Raw genomic sequence first — 16,396 nt, 5'->3', positions numbered from 1 at the left:
ACCAATATTCTAATATTTATGTCATCATTAGCATAAAATATATAATGATTTTAAAGTAAAATCATATGTACTTTGAAAATAAAAGTAGGAGTGATAAAAGGTGGCTTAGTGATCGGATAGAAGGAAAAGGTGGTGAATTTAATTTCCTTGCTAATAATTTGGAAAACTAATATTGGTTTTGTTGGGTTTAGAAGGGAGGGGGAGAGGGATTGTGAGTTCACTTCCCTGATAATGAAAACTAAGAACTAACATTTGATGATAAAAAAAAGTCTTTGAAAATAAAAGTTATTTTCTAAAGTAAAAACTATGTGCAGTTCTATGGTGTTAACAAATGTGCATTTTTTTCTGCTTGATGATAAAAATACAATGTTCAAATATGTTACTGACGGTAATATAATTATTTAAATTGTATTAGCAATGTCAAAAATATGTTCTAATATGAGTGAATCTAATTTCAAGTTGGGTTGAATTGAAAAAAATTAAGATATTTTCTATTTCTAATTATGTATGTTAACAATTTTATTTTTTAAAATACTAGAGTGTTGATTAATCATGTTTGAATAATTTAGATGTTTAATTTATTTATTACATAGAGTGTGTATTTATTATATAAGTTCACCAATCTATGTTAAGTTAAAATCGATTAAAAAAATTTCGACTTTCCAAAAAATGAGTTATTGAACTGATTCTGTTTTACCAAACTCATGATGAGTTAACTCGTGTAAGTTAAGTTGACTCGCTTCAACCGAAAAAAATAGAATAATATAATTCAATTCAAATAGTATTATTATCGAGAAATTATTTAAGAAAACATCAACAAACCGCACTTAATCAACCACGTTATCATAAAGACTATAATATTGGATCCAAGCACAACTCTTGCAAGAATAGATTGTTTCATTAGATTGACAAACATTGGAATAAACGAAATCAAACTATAACAAAAAACAATACTACCATATAACAATCAATATGCATTTTATTTATTATATTTTTTTTTTAGGTCTAGTGCATGAGGGTTGTAGTCTAGTCCTTTCCGTACCATGACTTCCTTTGAAGATCTTCAATTACCCTGTTATCCACTTGAAGAGCTCTGGCAAGAACCTCAACAGAAATAGGTGGAACAGCTTTAAACAAAGCATTTGCAACTATAACAGTTCCTGGATTTTGACTGCTAAGACCAGCAATAGCAACTGCATTGCCATATCCAATGTTGAGTTGGAAGTGAACGAGACCAATCGGGAAGACAAAGACATCACCCTTGTTCAACACTTTGGTGAAAAGACGATTTCCATCTTGATTCGAGGTTACAAATCCAACATAAAGTGTTCCCTCAAGAACTATAAGGATCTCTGTGCCACGAGGGTGGGTGTGGGGAGGGTTTAAACCCTTTGGTGCAAAATCTATGCGAGCCAAAGATATGCCCAACGTGTTTAGTCCAGGTAGTTGATCAACAGCCACAGGAGTCACCTGTGCATTCAGTGGGTTGTCGGTATTCCCAGGTTCCACGTGTAAGAAGAAATCTTCAGCTTTCACAGTCTTAGGATCTTTGCAAAATTTTCCATTCACAAACACTACAAATTACAAAGCAATAGTTAGTATAATTTGAATAATATTTTAAAAAATGCATGGATACAAAAAAGGTATTATAACACGTGATATAAAATTAGAAAGATAATACAAATGAATGTTTATAAGTTATATGATATGATAAGAAAAGAAAGAGATAACAAAAAATTGTAATACATTTAGATAAAATCAAGATATATGTGTGCATATTTCTTGGAATATTTTTACGTACCACCATCGGATTCCTTGATTGCCACACAAAAGTCTTGGAGGGGACTAGGGTCATAAGCAGACACAAATGAGGAAGTGAGAGCCAAGACGGCAACAAGCAAGTAAACACCTTTCATTTTTTTTCCCTTTTTGTATACTCAAACGATTCTTCTGCTATGTAATGTTGTGAGAAGTGAGTTATGATTCATTTGGAGATGGGTATTTATAAGGATGAATCATTAATTGGTTTGCATATTGTATTTAGCGTACCTAATATTTTATTTAGTGAGGAAGCATTCCTTAACAACTACATGCATACTTGATCAAAGAGTAGACTAAGGAGATGCACCATGTGAAAAAGAAAACGCAAGTGTTTCGGTCTTACCTTATCACCTGCCTTTGCTTCTTATACTTGTTCCAGTAATATTATTTTATGAAGGGATCATCTTTAACTTAATCAAACTTCAGTTTAGACTTTTTCTCAATATATTAATTACATTGATGACGATACTTTAAATGGGCTGAATACGAAAATTTTGGTGTGGAACTGGGCCACACTTATCAAACAATGGATATTCATCACTTTTCATGCCGCTGTCAACTTCAGAAAATGACGACTAAAGTATTTCAATAGCAGAAGAGTGTTTGAAGATGTATATTAACTTGAAACCATTCACAAAATAAATTTGCCAAAGTAAAAACGTTTTTCCTTGGACTCCATGCCATGTAATGCAAAAGTGCACTTTGAATCATATTTTTCTATCATGGATCCAAGTGAATGACAAAGAGATAGTAAACAAATAAGTAAATATAGAAAGATACATTATTTATGTTGAGAATACTTACATATCTTGAAACCATAAATCGAAAGCAAACCTAGATGTTTGGATTCACCTATTCTAGAAATTCACTACAAGAATACATTAGATTAACAACGAAAAGATAACGCCGGCCTCCAACGTTAAATTGGACGTAACTCTCACTATAAATTCTCATATTATATTATAGGAGAATATTTTTGCAAATTTGTTAAAAAAAAATTGCAAGAAAAAATTTTTTTCTGATATTTTTTTTAAGAATTTTAATTAGCAGGTAATCTCTTCATGGGTAATCATTTTCTACAAAATTATAAAATTTGCAAGAAAATTGGTAGCAATTTCTTGCAAAAAAATTTTCACAATAAAATTTGTAAATATTTCCTACGAAAAAATTTTCAAAACAAAATTGACGGTATATATGAATTTTTTTAGAAATGTCTTATGTGAGTGAACTAGTATAAAATTTTTTTCTACATTATTATTTTTGTTTTTATCAATTTGTAATTCCTTCTCTTTGGATCAAGAAATTTAATTAGTTGAATGTGTGTGACAAACTTTAATGTGATTTAGTGTATAATCAATTAATGTGTCATTTTCAAAAAGTCTTGCAATTCAACACACAAACAAACTAAACAAATTTTCCTTCAAACCCCCAAACTCATGTAAAATAATGTAAGCGCACTTGCAAATCCTCAAACATAAGAACAAATAATTTTCGTGAATCAAATGTAGAAATACATAATGTAAACAAAGAGTAGAAAAGAAATAAAAAAATAAAAAAAAATAAGACAAACTAAATGGTTAAATATGTTTTTGGTTCCTTAACTTTCAGTAAAAATTATAATTAGTTCATTTTTGAAACTTTGAACCAATTTAGTCCTCTAACTTTAAAAATGTGTGAATTTAGCCCTTCAATCACATACTGTTAAATTTATTTGTTGATAGCATTTAAGCTAACATTAAAGCGAAAATGTGTTAAATAGTGTAAACAACTTAACTGCTATCATGAAACACGTTTGAAACATCAAATAAACTTAACAAAATTCGGTTAGAAGAATTAGTAGTTACTAGCAAACCGTCTATTTTAATATCAATCAGTAGAAATTTCCAATACATAACTACAAATTTCAATGAAAAAGAAAATATTCTAACAATGAAACTTCATAATGCAATAATTGAACTCAAATATTCTCTTCACCCAGCTTAGTTTTTGTCTTGTGTAAATTTCTACATATAACAAAGTAGTATTTTGTGTGTGCGAATATGCCATTTTTTTTACTGAAAGAGTTAAGTTATATAAGAAGAAAAGGAAATGAAAAAAAGTTCAAACCATGAACAATGCTTTGATGTGACCATTTGCGAGATCTATGGAGAACAAACGTTGCTTCTTTAGAGAAAGCAAGATATCTATTATGTCCTCGTTCTCTGGGGTTGTTCTATTTGGATCATTGTGTTCATCAATGGCTTCTTGTTAGAACTTAACCAAATCCTTGAAAGTACGTTCAAGACATGCATGCAGTCCCCTGATTTTATCAATCCTCCCTAAGAATGGAGTATAATATGAGAAAAAAGAAGGACATCGACATGGCGCTTGACACTCATTGAATTGTCTATGGAGCCTATTTCTTTTAGTTCTTCATCTTCATAGCTTCTCCCAAACACAATTCTTCATATGATAGTGCCAGAAACAAACATTAGCACTTCACCCAAATTTATAACTTCTGAAGATGAAGCATGCGTGGATATTCTTTTTATTATTTTCTTGACGTCAAAGTTGCTTATTGAGGAGAAGCTAGAGACACACCTAGAGCTAAGGACATGGACAACACAAATTTTTCTAATTTCTCTCTAGTAATCGTTGTATGGGCAAAATGCCATGTCTAATTGATTATAGGACAACTTTTGTTGGGCAAGTAATTTAGGTCATCCACAAGACTCTAAGTCATGGTCTTTCATTACTTCTTTGGCCAATTTAGGATATGAAACAACTATTGACCTTAAACCTAACTGAAGGGAAAAAATTCGACCATATTTATTTGAGAGTTGCCATAGGTGCAGATAAAGAGTTGAATTATTTAGTTGATGAAGATTTCTTATGATGGGAAGGCCTCTAGGACCAGGTGGAAGGGTTGAGTTCTTGAAGTTTCTGCGGTTTTGGAAGAACAACAACAAAAGAAGAGGAAGAGTTAGGCATGGAGTTAGAATCATGATCGTACTGCATGTATTATTTCTTTTGTTTTAGCCATGAAAGAAACATGTCCAAACTAGAACACCTAAATTAAGAACTAAGGACTGTTAGCACCTGAACAAGTCTCACTAAAATGGTTTCTCTCCTTCTATGTGCGAAATCACTAAGTTTAATGATTTTGAGTTTGGTTTAAGTTTGTATTATTGTTAGGCATGTTGTAAAATGCAGGAAGTTTGATTAATTTGATTAGTTATTGTTTCGGGGTGTAGGGACCAAGAGCCTACTACGAGAATCTCTAAACTTGACGTTGCCTTTCTCCTTCACAGTAACTTCAACGAAATCCACTCCTCAGTTCGATCGGTTGGGATGACGATCGGGGTACCTGTCTAAAGTACTCCGATGCTTAAGTTAGAAAGGGGACCGGTCGGTTTATCGGAAATCAGTTATAATAAATGCGTAATTAATGTCCTTACCAACCTACCTTTGGGCCCTATTTATAGCTTTGGATATGGGCCTGTGATTAAGGTTCCTTAATCACGGCCCAATGAAACCTTAATGAAGATTAGTGACCCGTTTAACCGATAATTAATAACTTGAGTAATATAACCGTGCGACCGATGGTTGCCTGATTGGGTTGATGGCATTGACAAGATATCGATGTGTTTGGCCGATCGACCATCACTGGTGTCCTAACGATGAACCGATTGGCATTAAAGGTTAGGAGGTCCATCGCTGCCGTTTTATCGATGGACCGATGGACCCTTGAGATCAGGAGGTCCATCGCTGCTGCTTCACCGATGGACCGATGGACCCTTGAGATCAGGAGGTCCATCGCTGCTGCTTCACCGATGGACCGATGGACCCTTGAGGTCAGGAGGTCCATCGCTGCTGCTTCACCGATGGACCGATGGACCCTTGAGGTCAGGAGGTCCATCGCTGCTGCTTTACCGATGGACCGATGGACCCTTGAGGTCAGGAGGTCCATCGCTGCTGCTTCACCGATGGACCGATGGACCCTTGAGGTCAGGAGGTCCATCGCTGCTGCTTTACCGATGGACCGATGGGCCCTTGAGGTCAGAAGGTCCATCGCTGCTGCTTCACCGATGGACCGATGGACCCTTGAGGTCAGAAGGTCCATCGCTGCCGCTTCACCGATGGACCGATGGGCCCTTGAGTATGGTTAAGTCGTGATTTACCTATCTAACCGTTTGACCGATGGTGTGCAGCTTTCTGTTATTCGTTCGCCCGCTGGTCCTTTAATTTTATGGCACGGTTGTTCGTTTACCCGTGAGACCTTGAGGGTCAGTATGCCGACTGACCGATTGGGCATACTGTACACAAGCCCCCCCAGCCTCGAGCGATGTAAAAGAGTCGAAGAGGTTTTTTGTGGACCGTGGTGCCGGTTGACCGATGGTGCTTCTCAACGGTTACATTGCCTCGTGGATCGTGCCTGGCAGTTAGGATTTGAAGCGTCGTGAAGCTGCGGCCGTTGATCTGAATGTGATCGTAGGGTCCTGAGGCTGCCACGTGTCACCTGGTCCCCCCTATAAATAGGATTGTGTGGCTGCCGTTATTTTCACGCTTTCCTTTCTCTTTCTAGCCAAGCCACCGATCGTTTTTCTCTCTCTGCAGGTAAAAAATGTCTTCAAGCGCATCGGGTTCAGATGATCCGTCGGGTGGAGCGGTCGGGTGGTCAGGGGACGCCGGGTCGATTTCCGCATTATTTGAGTCTTCTGAGTCGGGGACTTCGCTCGGGGGAGTGTCGAGCAGCACAGATTCGCCAATACTTTTAAGCGGCAGCTCTGATGCCGAGCAACCGATCGAGGAGGTGGCTGAGCAGGCTGTTGCTTCTGATGAAAGTGGGGACCTCATCGGGATCGACGTAAACGACGAGGGGGATGACGTCAATCTGCCGGAAATATCGGGTTACGATTGGGCCCCTTATGAGCCGCGCACACTTGTGACCAGATTTCGTTGGGGAAACGACATAGGGGATCTGGTCGAGCGGACAAGAATCTTTAGCGAGGAGGTGGAGGATCGGCAACTTCGGGTTAAGATCTGCGCCGGTAATGAGAGAGTATGCCATGGGAAGGGGGAGGCGAAGCTGGACTTCTTCTACATGTACGCCTGTCTCTTCCAAGATCTACGTTTGAGCGTTCCATTTGCCGATTGGCAGATGGCCGTCCTTCGCCAGATTCAGTGTGCGCCGACGCAAATTCACCCGAACGCCTGGGCGTCCATGCAGGCATTTGACGTTCTTTGTCGGGCGGCCGGTCTCACACCCACCATGCCTTTGTTTCTCCATTTCTATAAGACCCGACCGACGGCGTCCAAGGGTTGGGTCTCGTTCTTGGGGGCGAACAAGAGCCTATTCACTCTTTACCTCGCGTCGTACAAAGGTTTCAAGAACGGGTTCTTTAAAGTGGCGATTACTAGCAAGGGAAGGAAGCACTTCTTCGACGAGCAGGATCGCCCTAAATTCCCCCTCTACTGGACGGCTTTCCCTCCTCCCACCGATGCCTGGTCTGAAGACCTGATGACGCCGGCCGAGCGGGCTGACCTGGCAGTCCTTAAGACCCTACCCGACAAGATCCACCCGCGGCCGCTGATCCAATGCATCCGCTCCCCCGACCTATCGGGGGCGGTTTATGGTTAGTTGTTCTGATATTGCCGATCGTCTATTTTGGTCGCAGTTTAACTTAATTGTTTTGTCGTTTTGCAGATATTATGGCTCGAACGCCCGCTGCCAACGCTGAGTTCGCCGCTCGTGCCAAGGCTCGACGCCGGGGGAGAGATACCGCTGAGGAAGTGGTTCCACTCTCAACCGTTCCAGCCGCCCCTCCGACCGGTGAGGATGCTCCTACCGTCGCTTCCGCGGGCACTTCTGGCACGGTCTCACGGCCTCGCATAGTCATGAAGCGGCCGAGTTCTGGTACCGCCGCTGTTGCCGGGGACAAAGGCAAAAAGTCCAGAAGACAAGACCCCCCGGTCGTCCCCCCGTTCAAGAAACAAAAGCACGGGGAATCATTGTCTTTGGCCGACACTTTCCTCGGTGGCGGTGCCGATCTGGACAAAGAGGTCATCCTCCAATTGGGACCTCGAATAACTGAAGCTTTGAAGGATGCAACCGAGGAGGACGCCCTTCGGACCGCTGGGGAACTCTCCCTCCGGTTGGCTGCTTTATGCTCTAAGTTTCCTCGTCCCGAGCGGAGCAGGATTGGGGACTTGGAGAAGGAGCTGGCGGCGGCAAAGGCTGAGCTGACAGAGGTGAAAGCGTCCGCAGCCGATCTGAAGACCCAGTTTGATCGGCTTAACGGCATTAAGGCTGAGCATGCCAAGTGTGCTGGGCTGCTGAAAGCTGCTGACGATCGGGTCAAGGCTGCTGACGATCGGGCCAAGGCGGAGCAGGTCAAAGCAGTTGAAGCCGCCGACGAACTGCGCAAGCTCCAGCGCCGTTTTGATGATCTATCTCTGGAGCACCTGGGCGCCGTCGGTTCAGCTTCAGACATGCAGAAGAAGGTCAAGGAGCTTGAGGAGGAGCTGGAGGTGGCCGATGAGCAAGTTTTTGCTCAGTATGAGTTGGGTTTCCAGAGGGCCGTTGATCTGGCGGCCTTCTATTATAAATGCGACCCCGACCGATTCGATGTGCATATGGGAGTGGTCGATGGGAAGGTGGAGCGGGTCTTCGACCGGTTAGATGAAGCCAACGATCCTCCAGCATAAAATTTTCTTTATTTTTGCATGTATATTTTGATATAACCGATCGAACCCGATCGACCGTTGGATTGATCGCGTTCGCTCGGTTATTAGGTTATTTTTTGACAAACACTTATGTAAATTTGCTAGCCTTCGTTTATTTCATTCGTTGCATCCTTCACGCTTTCACACATTTATACTGCTTTGCGATGGCGGCCGGCCTTGCCCTTATCGTTATTTCTTAACGTTGGCGATCGGCCATACTTTTGTCGTTTCTTATTATGGGCGATCGACTTTGTAACTGCTTAACTTGTTAATTTTACTTTCTTGCGCTAAGTCATGCACTGTGGGTTTTTGCGCGTTCAATTATTCTTTTAGATCGTTGGTGTTATACCTGGTTTATCAAGACAGCTCGCGTCGCTTGTTTACCCGTGGGGTAAATTGATCGCATGGATCGGTGCTAACCGAGCGGGACTACCTCTTGGAAGTCCCTGCATCATTCGGTCAGGCTTTGTTTGGATCGCTAGGATCGGTGCTGACGGAGCGGGACTTCCTCTTGGAAATCCCTGCCTCGATCGGTCAGGCTTTGTTTGGATCGCTAGGATCGGTGCTGACGGAGTGGGACTTCCTCTTGGAAGTCCCTGCCTCGATCGGTCAGGCTTTGTTTGGGTCCCGTAGGGAGCCCCATCGGCCGTGCAGTTAGATAAAGTTGCACGAAACGCTCATTTTATTCATAATTAACTGTAATACATCTTGAGGTGTGACGCGTTCCACGTGTTGGGTATTTCCTTCCCGCTCAGGTGCTCCAACCGATAGGCTCCGTTCTGCAAGCTTTCAGTCACGCGGAACGGGCCCTCCCAATTTGGTGCTAGTTTTCCCTGTGTCGACTTCTTTCGCGCGTCGTTGGTTTTTCTCCAAACCAAATCTCCTTTGACAAAACTTCTCGGTCTGACCTTCGCGTTTTACCTCCTGGCCACCATTCTCTTACATGCTTCAGTCCGAACGGTTGCTCGCTCTCTTCGTTCGGTCACCCAGTCCAATTCCTCGCGTAGCCTTCCACAATTTACTTCGAGGTCTTGCATCTCCCGCCGAAGGGTCGGCTCTCCAACCTCGACCGGCAGCATGGCGTCTGTTCCGTATGTCAGGTTGAAAGGGGATTCTCCGGTCGTCCCGTGTGGCGTGCATCGGTAGGCCCACAGGACTTGCGGCAGCTCGTCGACCCATGCTCCTTTGGCTTCTCCCAATCTCTTCTTCAGCTCGGCCACTATCACCTTGTTCATGGCCTCAGCCTGGCCGTTAGTTTGGGGATGCTCGACCGAGCTAGTAACATGCCTTATCCCTACCTGCTTGTAGAAGTCCTTCAGCTTTTTATCGATGAACTGACGACCGTTGTCCGTGATGATCGTATGCGGAAGACCGAAGCGGCATATGATATTGCGCCAGACGAAGGAATGGACCTGCCGAGCGGTGATATTGGCCAGAGCTTCTGCCTCGACCCACTTAGTGAAGTAGTCGACTGCTACGAGTATGAACTTCTTCTGCGCTCGGCCGACTAGGAAAGGTCCGACGATGTCCATCCCCCATTGAGCGAACGGCCACGGGGCTGTCAAACTGTGTAACTCGGTCGGAGCCTTCTTCATGTCGTTTCCGTGGGCTTGGCATCCTGCGCACTTGCGCACCACAGCTTCGCAATCTTGTTCCATGGTCGGCCAAAAGTAACCCGCTCGGAGTATCCGGGCTTTCATCGTTCTCCGTCCGGTATGCATCCCGCAGATACCGTTATGGACCTCATTCATGACGTATTCTGCTTCGTCTGCTGCGAGGCATTTCAAGAGTGGCGCTGTGAATCCTCTCTTGTATAGATCGTCTCCGATGATCACGAACCGGAGCGCTCGCCTTCTCTCCGTCGGTCTGATTTCTTCCCCAGCCTCGTACCTCCTTAAGAGCTCTCGCATCTCGGTAGTCCAATCAGCCGATCGCTCTACCGCGGCGCATTCTCCCACCGAAGGTCTCACCAGGGTCTGCCTGATAATTGTCTTCAACTGACCCTTCTCTTTTCCGTCTGCCAGCTTCGACAGCCTGTCGGCTCGGGCGTTCTCCGCTCGGGGGATGTGTTGGATTGTCACCTCCTCGAACCCCTTCATGGTTTCGATAGTCTTGTGATAGTACTGGAGCAGTAGATCATCCTTAACCTGATATTCTCCCTTCACTTGCCCGACCACCAGCTTAGAGTCGGTGTTACACCTCAGCTTCATTGCGCCTAAGTCTTTTGCTAGTGTTAATCCGGCGATCAGCGCTTCATACTCTGCCTGGTTATTTGAGGCTTTAAACTGAAACTGCAAGGAGTGCTCTACTGAGAGACCGTTCGGTCCTTCAATAACAATTCCTGCCCCCGCACTTCGTTTGTCTGACGACCCGTCAACGTAGAGTACCCACGTTTGGTCGGACGGAGTGACCGATCCGTGGAGTTCGGCTGTGAAGTCGGCCAGATGCTGCCCTTTGACCGATCCTCTGGGTTCGTACTTGAGACCGAACTCAGACAGCTCAACCGACCAGGCGATCATCCTTCCGGCCAAGTCAGGCTTTCGGAGTATCTTGGCTATTGGATGGTCGGTTCGTACGACCACCTGGTGACTCTGGAAGTACTGGCGTAGCCGTCGAGAAGCCGTCAACAACGCCAAAGCTATCTTCTCTATTAACTGATACCTCGTCTCCGCGCCCTGTAGAACTCGACTAATGAAGTAAACGGGCCGCTGCTCCGGGGCTTCTTGTACCAGGGCTGCACTGATCGCGTCGTCTGAGACCGATAGGTATAATTGCAGGGGCAGCCCTTCCACCGGTCAGCTCATGATTGGGGGAGTGCTGATCATTTCCTTTATCTGCTGAAAAGCTGCCTCGCACTGGTCATTCCACTTCTCTGCGGTTTGCTTCTTCATGATCTTCAGGATCGGCTTGACCTTCTCTGTCAGCCTGGGCAGAAAGCGCGCCAGAGAGGTCAGCCGCCCCATCAGACGCTGAATCTCCTTCAAATTCTTAGGGCTCCTCATCTCCACGATAGCAGTGCACTTGTCCGGGTTCGCTTCTATGCCTCGGGCGGTCAGCATGAAACCTAGAAATTTTCCTGCCGGCACGCCGAAGACGCATTTCTCGGGGTTAAGACGCATGTTATACTTTCGCACCTGGCGGAAGACTTCGCCGAGGTCGCGGGCGTGGTCTTCAGCAGTCTGCGACTTTACGACCATATCGTCCACATAGACCTCCATGGACCGACCGATCTGCCCCCGGAAGACCCGGTCCATCAACCTCTGATAGGTAGCCCCCGCGTTCTTCAGACCGAACGGCATAACCTCGTAGCAGAAGTTTGCCCGGTCTGTGATGAATGCCGTTTTTGATCGGTCCGGACCATACATGGGGATCTGGTTATACCCTGAATAGGCGTCCAAAAAGCTGAGGAAGTTGTGCCCCGAGGCCCCATCTACCAGCCGATCGATGCTAGGCAAGGGATACGCGTCCTTTGGGCAAGCTTTGTTCAGATCAGTGAAGTCAGTACACATCCTCCACTTCCCGCTCGACTTCTTCACCATGACTACGTTGGCTAGCCATGTCGTGTACTTGATTTCGCTGATAAAGCCGGCTCCTTCTAGCTTTTTTACTTCCTCCTCGACCGCCTTCCGCCTTTCTTCTCCCATCTTTCTTTTCTTCTGGGCGACTGGCCGAGCTTCCCGGAAGATAGCGAGCTTGTGGGACATCACGTCTGGATGGACGCCCGGCATGTCAGCGCTCGACCAGGCGAACAGGTCCCTGTTTTCTTGGATCACAGCGCCGATAAGTTCTTCCTCTTCCGCACTCAGGGCTCCCCCTATCTTCGTGAGTTGTCCGGGCTGGCTGCCGATGGGGATCTCCTTGGTCTCTCCTTCCGGCTGTAGCCGATCCTCTGTGTTCGTTCGGGGATCCAGGTCCGTCATCGCCACCTCCGACCGATGTTGTTTACGCGGTCGGCTGTGAGGCCTGATCCTCAACCCTGCAGCGTAGCATTGCCTGGCGACCTGTTGATCTGCATGTACCGTGCATATAGTTCCCCTGTCCGACGGGAACTTCATGGCTAGGTGAAGGGTAGACACGATCGCTCCGAAAGCGTTCAAACAGGGCCTCCCTAGCAACACATTGTAGGAGGTGTTAGCTTCAACTAACAGGAATCTAACTCTTACCTCCCGACCGTCTTTCCGTGAGCCGATCCTGGTGCGGAGATCCACGTATCCTCTTGTGTCCACCCGTTCGCCCGAGAAGCCGACTATCTGCTCGTTGTATGGCACGATCAGGTCCTCGGAGAGGTTCATCCTCTGAAAAGTCTTCCAATATAAGATGTTGACAGAGCTTCCCTGATCGACCAACACCTTCCCGATCCCATACTCGGCCACCTCTAGCGAGATGACCATCGGGTCGTCGTGATCGGGATCGGGCGCCTTGAAGTCGTCGTTCGTGAAAGTGATGGGAGGCATCGACCGGATCTTCTTCTCAACAAGGTGGACCGACTTCAATGCCCGAACGTGCTTCTTTCGGGCTGCGGAGCTTGATCCCCCTCCGGCGAAGCCACCAGAGATGGTGTTGATGTAACCCCTCAGGGGTCTTTCTTGGCTGCGACTACGGCTTCTCCTCGGGCTTCGATGTGATCGGGACGGTGCTCTCCCATGTTTCTCGCGCTCGGGCTCCCTTCTCTTCTCCGATCGGGTTGGGGGGTTTCTTCTTCTCGGGCTTCGGTTCATCACTGGACTCCGCTGGGGGCGATCTTGCCGGATGTATTTCTTCAAGTGTCCCTGTCGAATGAGCTCTTCTATTTTGTCGCGGAGCGTGTGGCACTCCTCTGTTGTATGCCCGATGGTCCGATGATACTGGCAATGTTTGCTCCCGTCGGCATCGGGTGGTGGAGGTTTCTTCCTGATCGCTGGGAGCGAATCAGCGCTAAAGGCTTCCTGCAGTATTTTGGCTCGGGGGACCGCCAGAGGGGTATAAGTTGTGAACTTTGGTAGTTTCCGCTCGGTGGGTCGAGTTGTAGGTTTGCTCGGTCTAGGGACAACTGGCTTAGGGAGCGCAGCATCTTCCTTCTCCCTCTTCTTTACCCGAAACTCCTGCATGTCTTCCATCTGTATAAACTTAGCCGCGCGTTCCCTCATCTCCTCCATTGTCTGCGGCTTCTTGCGGCTTATCTTGTCCGCAAAGACCCCTGGCTGGAGTCCGTAAGAGAAGTGGTGCCGCGCGATCTCGTCGCTGAGACCTTTTATCTTGACCGACATACGATTATACCGATCGAGGTAGCTCCTCAGTGATTCCCCGTCCTCCTGTCGGATGTTGACCAGATTGTCGACCGTCAGAATGGCCGGTTTCAGGGGCGCGAATTGTGTGCTGAACCTTGCTTTCAGAGAAGCGAACGAGTCGATGCAGCCGGTCGGTAATTCAGAGAACCACTCCAAGGCCTCCCCGGTCAGCGATGTTGAGAAAACTCGGCACCAGATGGGGTCGCTGACAGCATGAAACATCATCTGATGCATGAAAACCCGCAAGTGGTTGTCCGGATCGGTCGTGCCGTCGTACTTGTCAAAGATCGGCATTTTCCATTTCTCCGGCAGCGGTGTTTCTAAGATATATGAGGTGAAGGGGGAGGACCCCGACACGGGTATCGGCTGCCGTGACGGCCGGGCCCCGTTGTTCGCTCCTGAACTTTCCGCCACCGTGTGTGATGGGTTTCCCCCTGAGCCTTGCGTCCTTTCAACCCGAGCTGGTTGTGATTGCTCATTCCCCGTAAGTGGGAGACGGCTCTCCACCCGCTCGGCGTCCCGATGCTGCTGTACTCGACTCAACCTGTTCGGATCGGGTACGGTCGGCGTCGAAGGGACTCCGTCCTCCTTCCGCCTTAAGATGGCGTTCTCCTCTCGTAAAATCTGCACCTGTGCTTCATAGTTCCTCTGCATCTCATCCATCCTTTGTTGCATCAAACGTATCATCTCCCTAGTATCCGCTTGATCATCTGCTAACCTTCCTCCGTCCATGTTGCTGTTTCTGTTCCTCGTGGTCACCATATGGGTAAATTCTCAAAGGAGACCGCTCGGCCCCACGGTGGGCGCCAAAATGTTTCGGGGTGTAGGGACCAAGAGCCTACTACGAGAATCTCTAAACTTGACGTTGCCTTTCTCCTTCACAGTAACTTCAACGAAATCCACTCCTCAGTTCGATCGGTTGGGATGACGATCGGGGTACCTGTCTAAAGTACTCCGATGCTTAAGTTAGAAAGGGGACCGGTCGGTTTATCGGAAATCAGTTATAATAAATGCGTAATTAATGTCCTTACCAACCTACCTTTGGGCCCTATTTATAGCTTTGGATATGGGCCTGTGATTAAGGTTCCTTAATCACGGCCCAATGAAACCTTAATGAAGATTAGTGACCCGTTTAACCGATAATTAATAACTTGAGTAATATAACCGTGCGACCGATGGTTGCCTGATTGGGTTGATGGCATTGACAAGATATCGATGTGTTTGGCCGATCGACCATCACTGGTGTCCTAACGATGAACCGATTGGCATTAAAGGTTAGGAGGTCCATCGCTGCCGTTTTATCGATGGACCGATGGACCCTTGAGATCAGGAGGTCCATCGCTGCTGCTTCACCGATGGACCGATGGACCCTTGAGATCAGGAGGTCCATCGCTGCTGCTTCACCGATGGACCGATGGACCCTTGAGGTCAGGAGGTCCATCGCTGCTGCTTCACCGATGGACCGATGGACCCTTGAGGTCAGGAGGTCCATCGCTGCTGCTTTACCGATGGACCGATGGACCCTTGAGGTCAGGAGGTCCATCGCTGCTGCTTCACCGATGGACCGATGGACCCTTGAGGTCAGGAGGTCCATCGCTGCTGCTTTACCGATGGACCGATGGGCCCTTGAGGTCAGAAGGTCCATCGCTGCTGCTTCACCGATGGACCGATGGACCCTTGAGGTCAGAAGGTCCATCGCTGCCGCTTCACCGATGGACCGATGGGCCCTTGAGTATGGTTAAGTCGTGATTTACCTATCTAACCGTTTGACCGATGGTGTGCAGCTTTCTGTTATTCGTTCGCCCGCTGGTCCTTTAATTTTATGGCACGGTTGTTCGTTTACCCGTGAGACCTTGAGGGTCAGTATGCCGACTGACCGATTGGGCATACTGTACAGTTATGTTCTAAAATAGGTTTCTTCATTAATATTACAAGTCAATGAAATGAAAACAATGATGAGTTTCTTTGTAGAAAACTATTAAGGAGAATTGCCTCATGACTTTCCTGTGTTTCATTCACATCGGTAATATTTTAATGTTTAGTATATTAAAATATATATTTTATATTCTAAAGAATGGTACTAGTTATGATTATTTTTTATATTAGGTATCTGATTAAGGGAGTATTTCTTATGAAGAAACAAATGATTCAGATCAAGATTGATAGTTGAAAAATCTTATTAAACTTTCATTATGTTTGACTTTGAAACTATAAGAACTAAAATATTGCAATATTTTAACTAGTTTGAACATTTAAACTTATTATTTACCTTGAACTTATAAACAATGTTACTTATTTTTATGAATGTTATATCTAGTTATAAACAAATGTCAAAATGTCAAATTTTTTGTTTTTTATATCATATGTTTAAGGAATTATATGCATTAAAAAAGTGTTACAAATAAAATTAAGGGAATTTGAACATAAGTAAAAACATCAATAAATAATGAATCGTATTACTGGAGTAAAAAACACTCAAAATGGGCTTTCATTAATGTCAAAGATTATAAAGGGTTTAAAATAACTAGTAGAGGTTTGCAAAACCTTGCCAAGTACCAAGGATTCTAGAATCGTCGACCAGTAAATAACAGGCATTTCAACAC

The 16,396-nt window shown here is 45.5% G+C and overlaps 3 protein-coding genes and 1 pseudogene across 3 annotated transcripts; all 4 read right to left on the bottom strand.

Moving 5' to 3' along the window:
• Positions 1–765: 765 nt before the first annotated feature.
• On the bottom strand, positions 766–1,982 carry LOC114166444 (germin-like protein subfamily 1 member 20). The gene is made up of 2 exons (XM_028051178.2): positions 1,802–1,982; positions 766–1,574 (listed from the first exon to the last, which is right to left on the bottom strand). The coding sequence occupies exons 1-2, from the start codon at positions 1,914–1,916 to the stop codon at positions 1,027–1,029; spliced, it is 663 nt and encodes a 220-aa protein (XP_027906979.2). The 5' UTR covers positions 1,917–1,982; the 3' UTR covers positions 766–1,026.
• A 1,939-nt stretch (positions 1,983–3,921) lies between these two features.
• LOC146882493 (5-OH-xanthotoxin synthase-like) lies at positions 3,922–4,805 on the bottom strand (annotated as a pseudogene).
• Positions 4,806–9,443: 4,638 nt separating this feature from the next.
• LOC146882492 (uncharacterized) lies at positions 9,444–11,045 on the bottom strand. The gene has a single exon (XM_085667428.1). It carries the CDS (start codon positions 11,043–11,045, stop codon positions 9,444–9,446), a length of 1,602 nt encoding a protein of 533 aa, XP_085523554.1.
• Positions 11,046–12,619: 1,574 nt separating this feature from the next.
• On the bottom strand, positions 12,620–14,525 carry LOC146882491 (uncharacterized). Its single transcript, XM_085667427.1, has 2 exons — positions 12,690–14,525; positions 12,620–12,634 (listed from the first exon to the last, which is right to left on the bottom strand). The coding sequence occupies exons 1-2, from the start codon at positions 14,523–14,525 to the stop codon at positions 12,620–12,622; spliced, it is 1,851 nt and encodes a 616-aa protein (XP_085523553.1).
• Positions 14,526–16,396: the final 1,871 nt, after the last annotated feature.

Source organism: Vigna unguiculata, chromosome 10 (genome assembly GCF_037176805.1).
Source record: "Vigna unguiculata cultivar grain cowpea cultivar isolate G323 ecotype 2 chromosome 10, ASM3717680v1, whole genome shotgun sequence".
Classification (NCBI taxonomy): Eukaryota; Viridiplantae; Streptophyta; class Magnoliopsida; order Fabales; family Fabaceae; genus Vigna; species Vigna unguiculata.
Note: the sequence above shows the minus strand (reverse complement) of the source record. Positions and strands in the feature narration are given on the sequence as shown.

Excerpts from the sequence above, each read along its gene's own strand:
- LOC114166444 (XM_028051178.2), bottom strand. The coding sequence starts at position 1,916 with ATGAAAGGTGTTTACTTGCTTGTTGCCGTCTTGGCTCTCACTTCCTCA. Across the intron at positions 1,575-1,801 it reads AATCAAGGAATCCGATGGTG|TGTTTGTGAATGGAAAATTT; the intron begins GTACGTAAAAAT and ends TGTAATTTGTAG.
- LOC146882492 (XM_085667428.1), bottom strand. The coding sequence starts at position 11,045 with ATGATCGCCTGGTCGGTTGAGCTGTCTGAGTTCGGTCTCAAGTACGAA.
- LOC146882491 (XM_085667427.1), bottom strand. The coding sequence starts at position 14,525 with ATGGACGGAGGAAGGTTAGCAGATGATCAAGCGGATACTAGGGAGATG.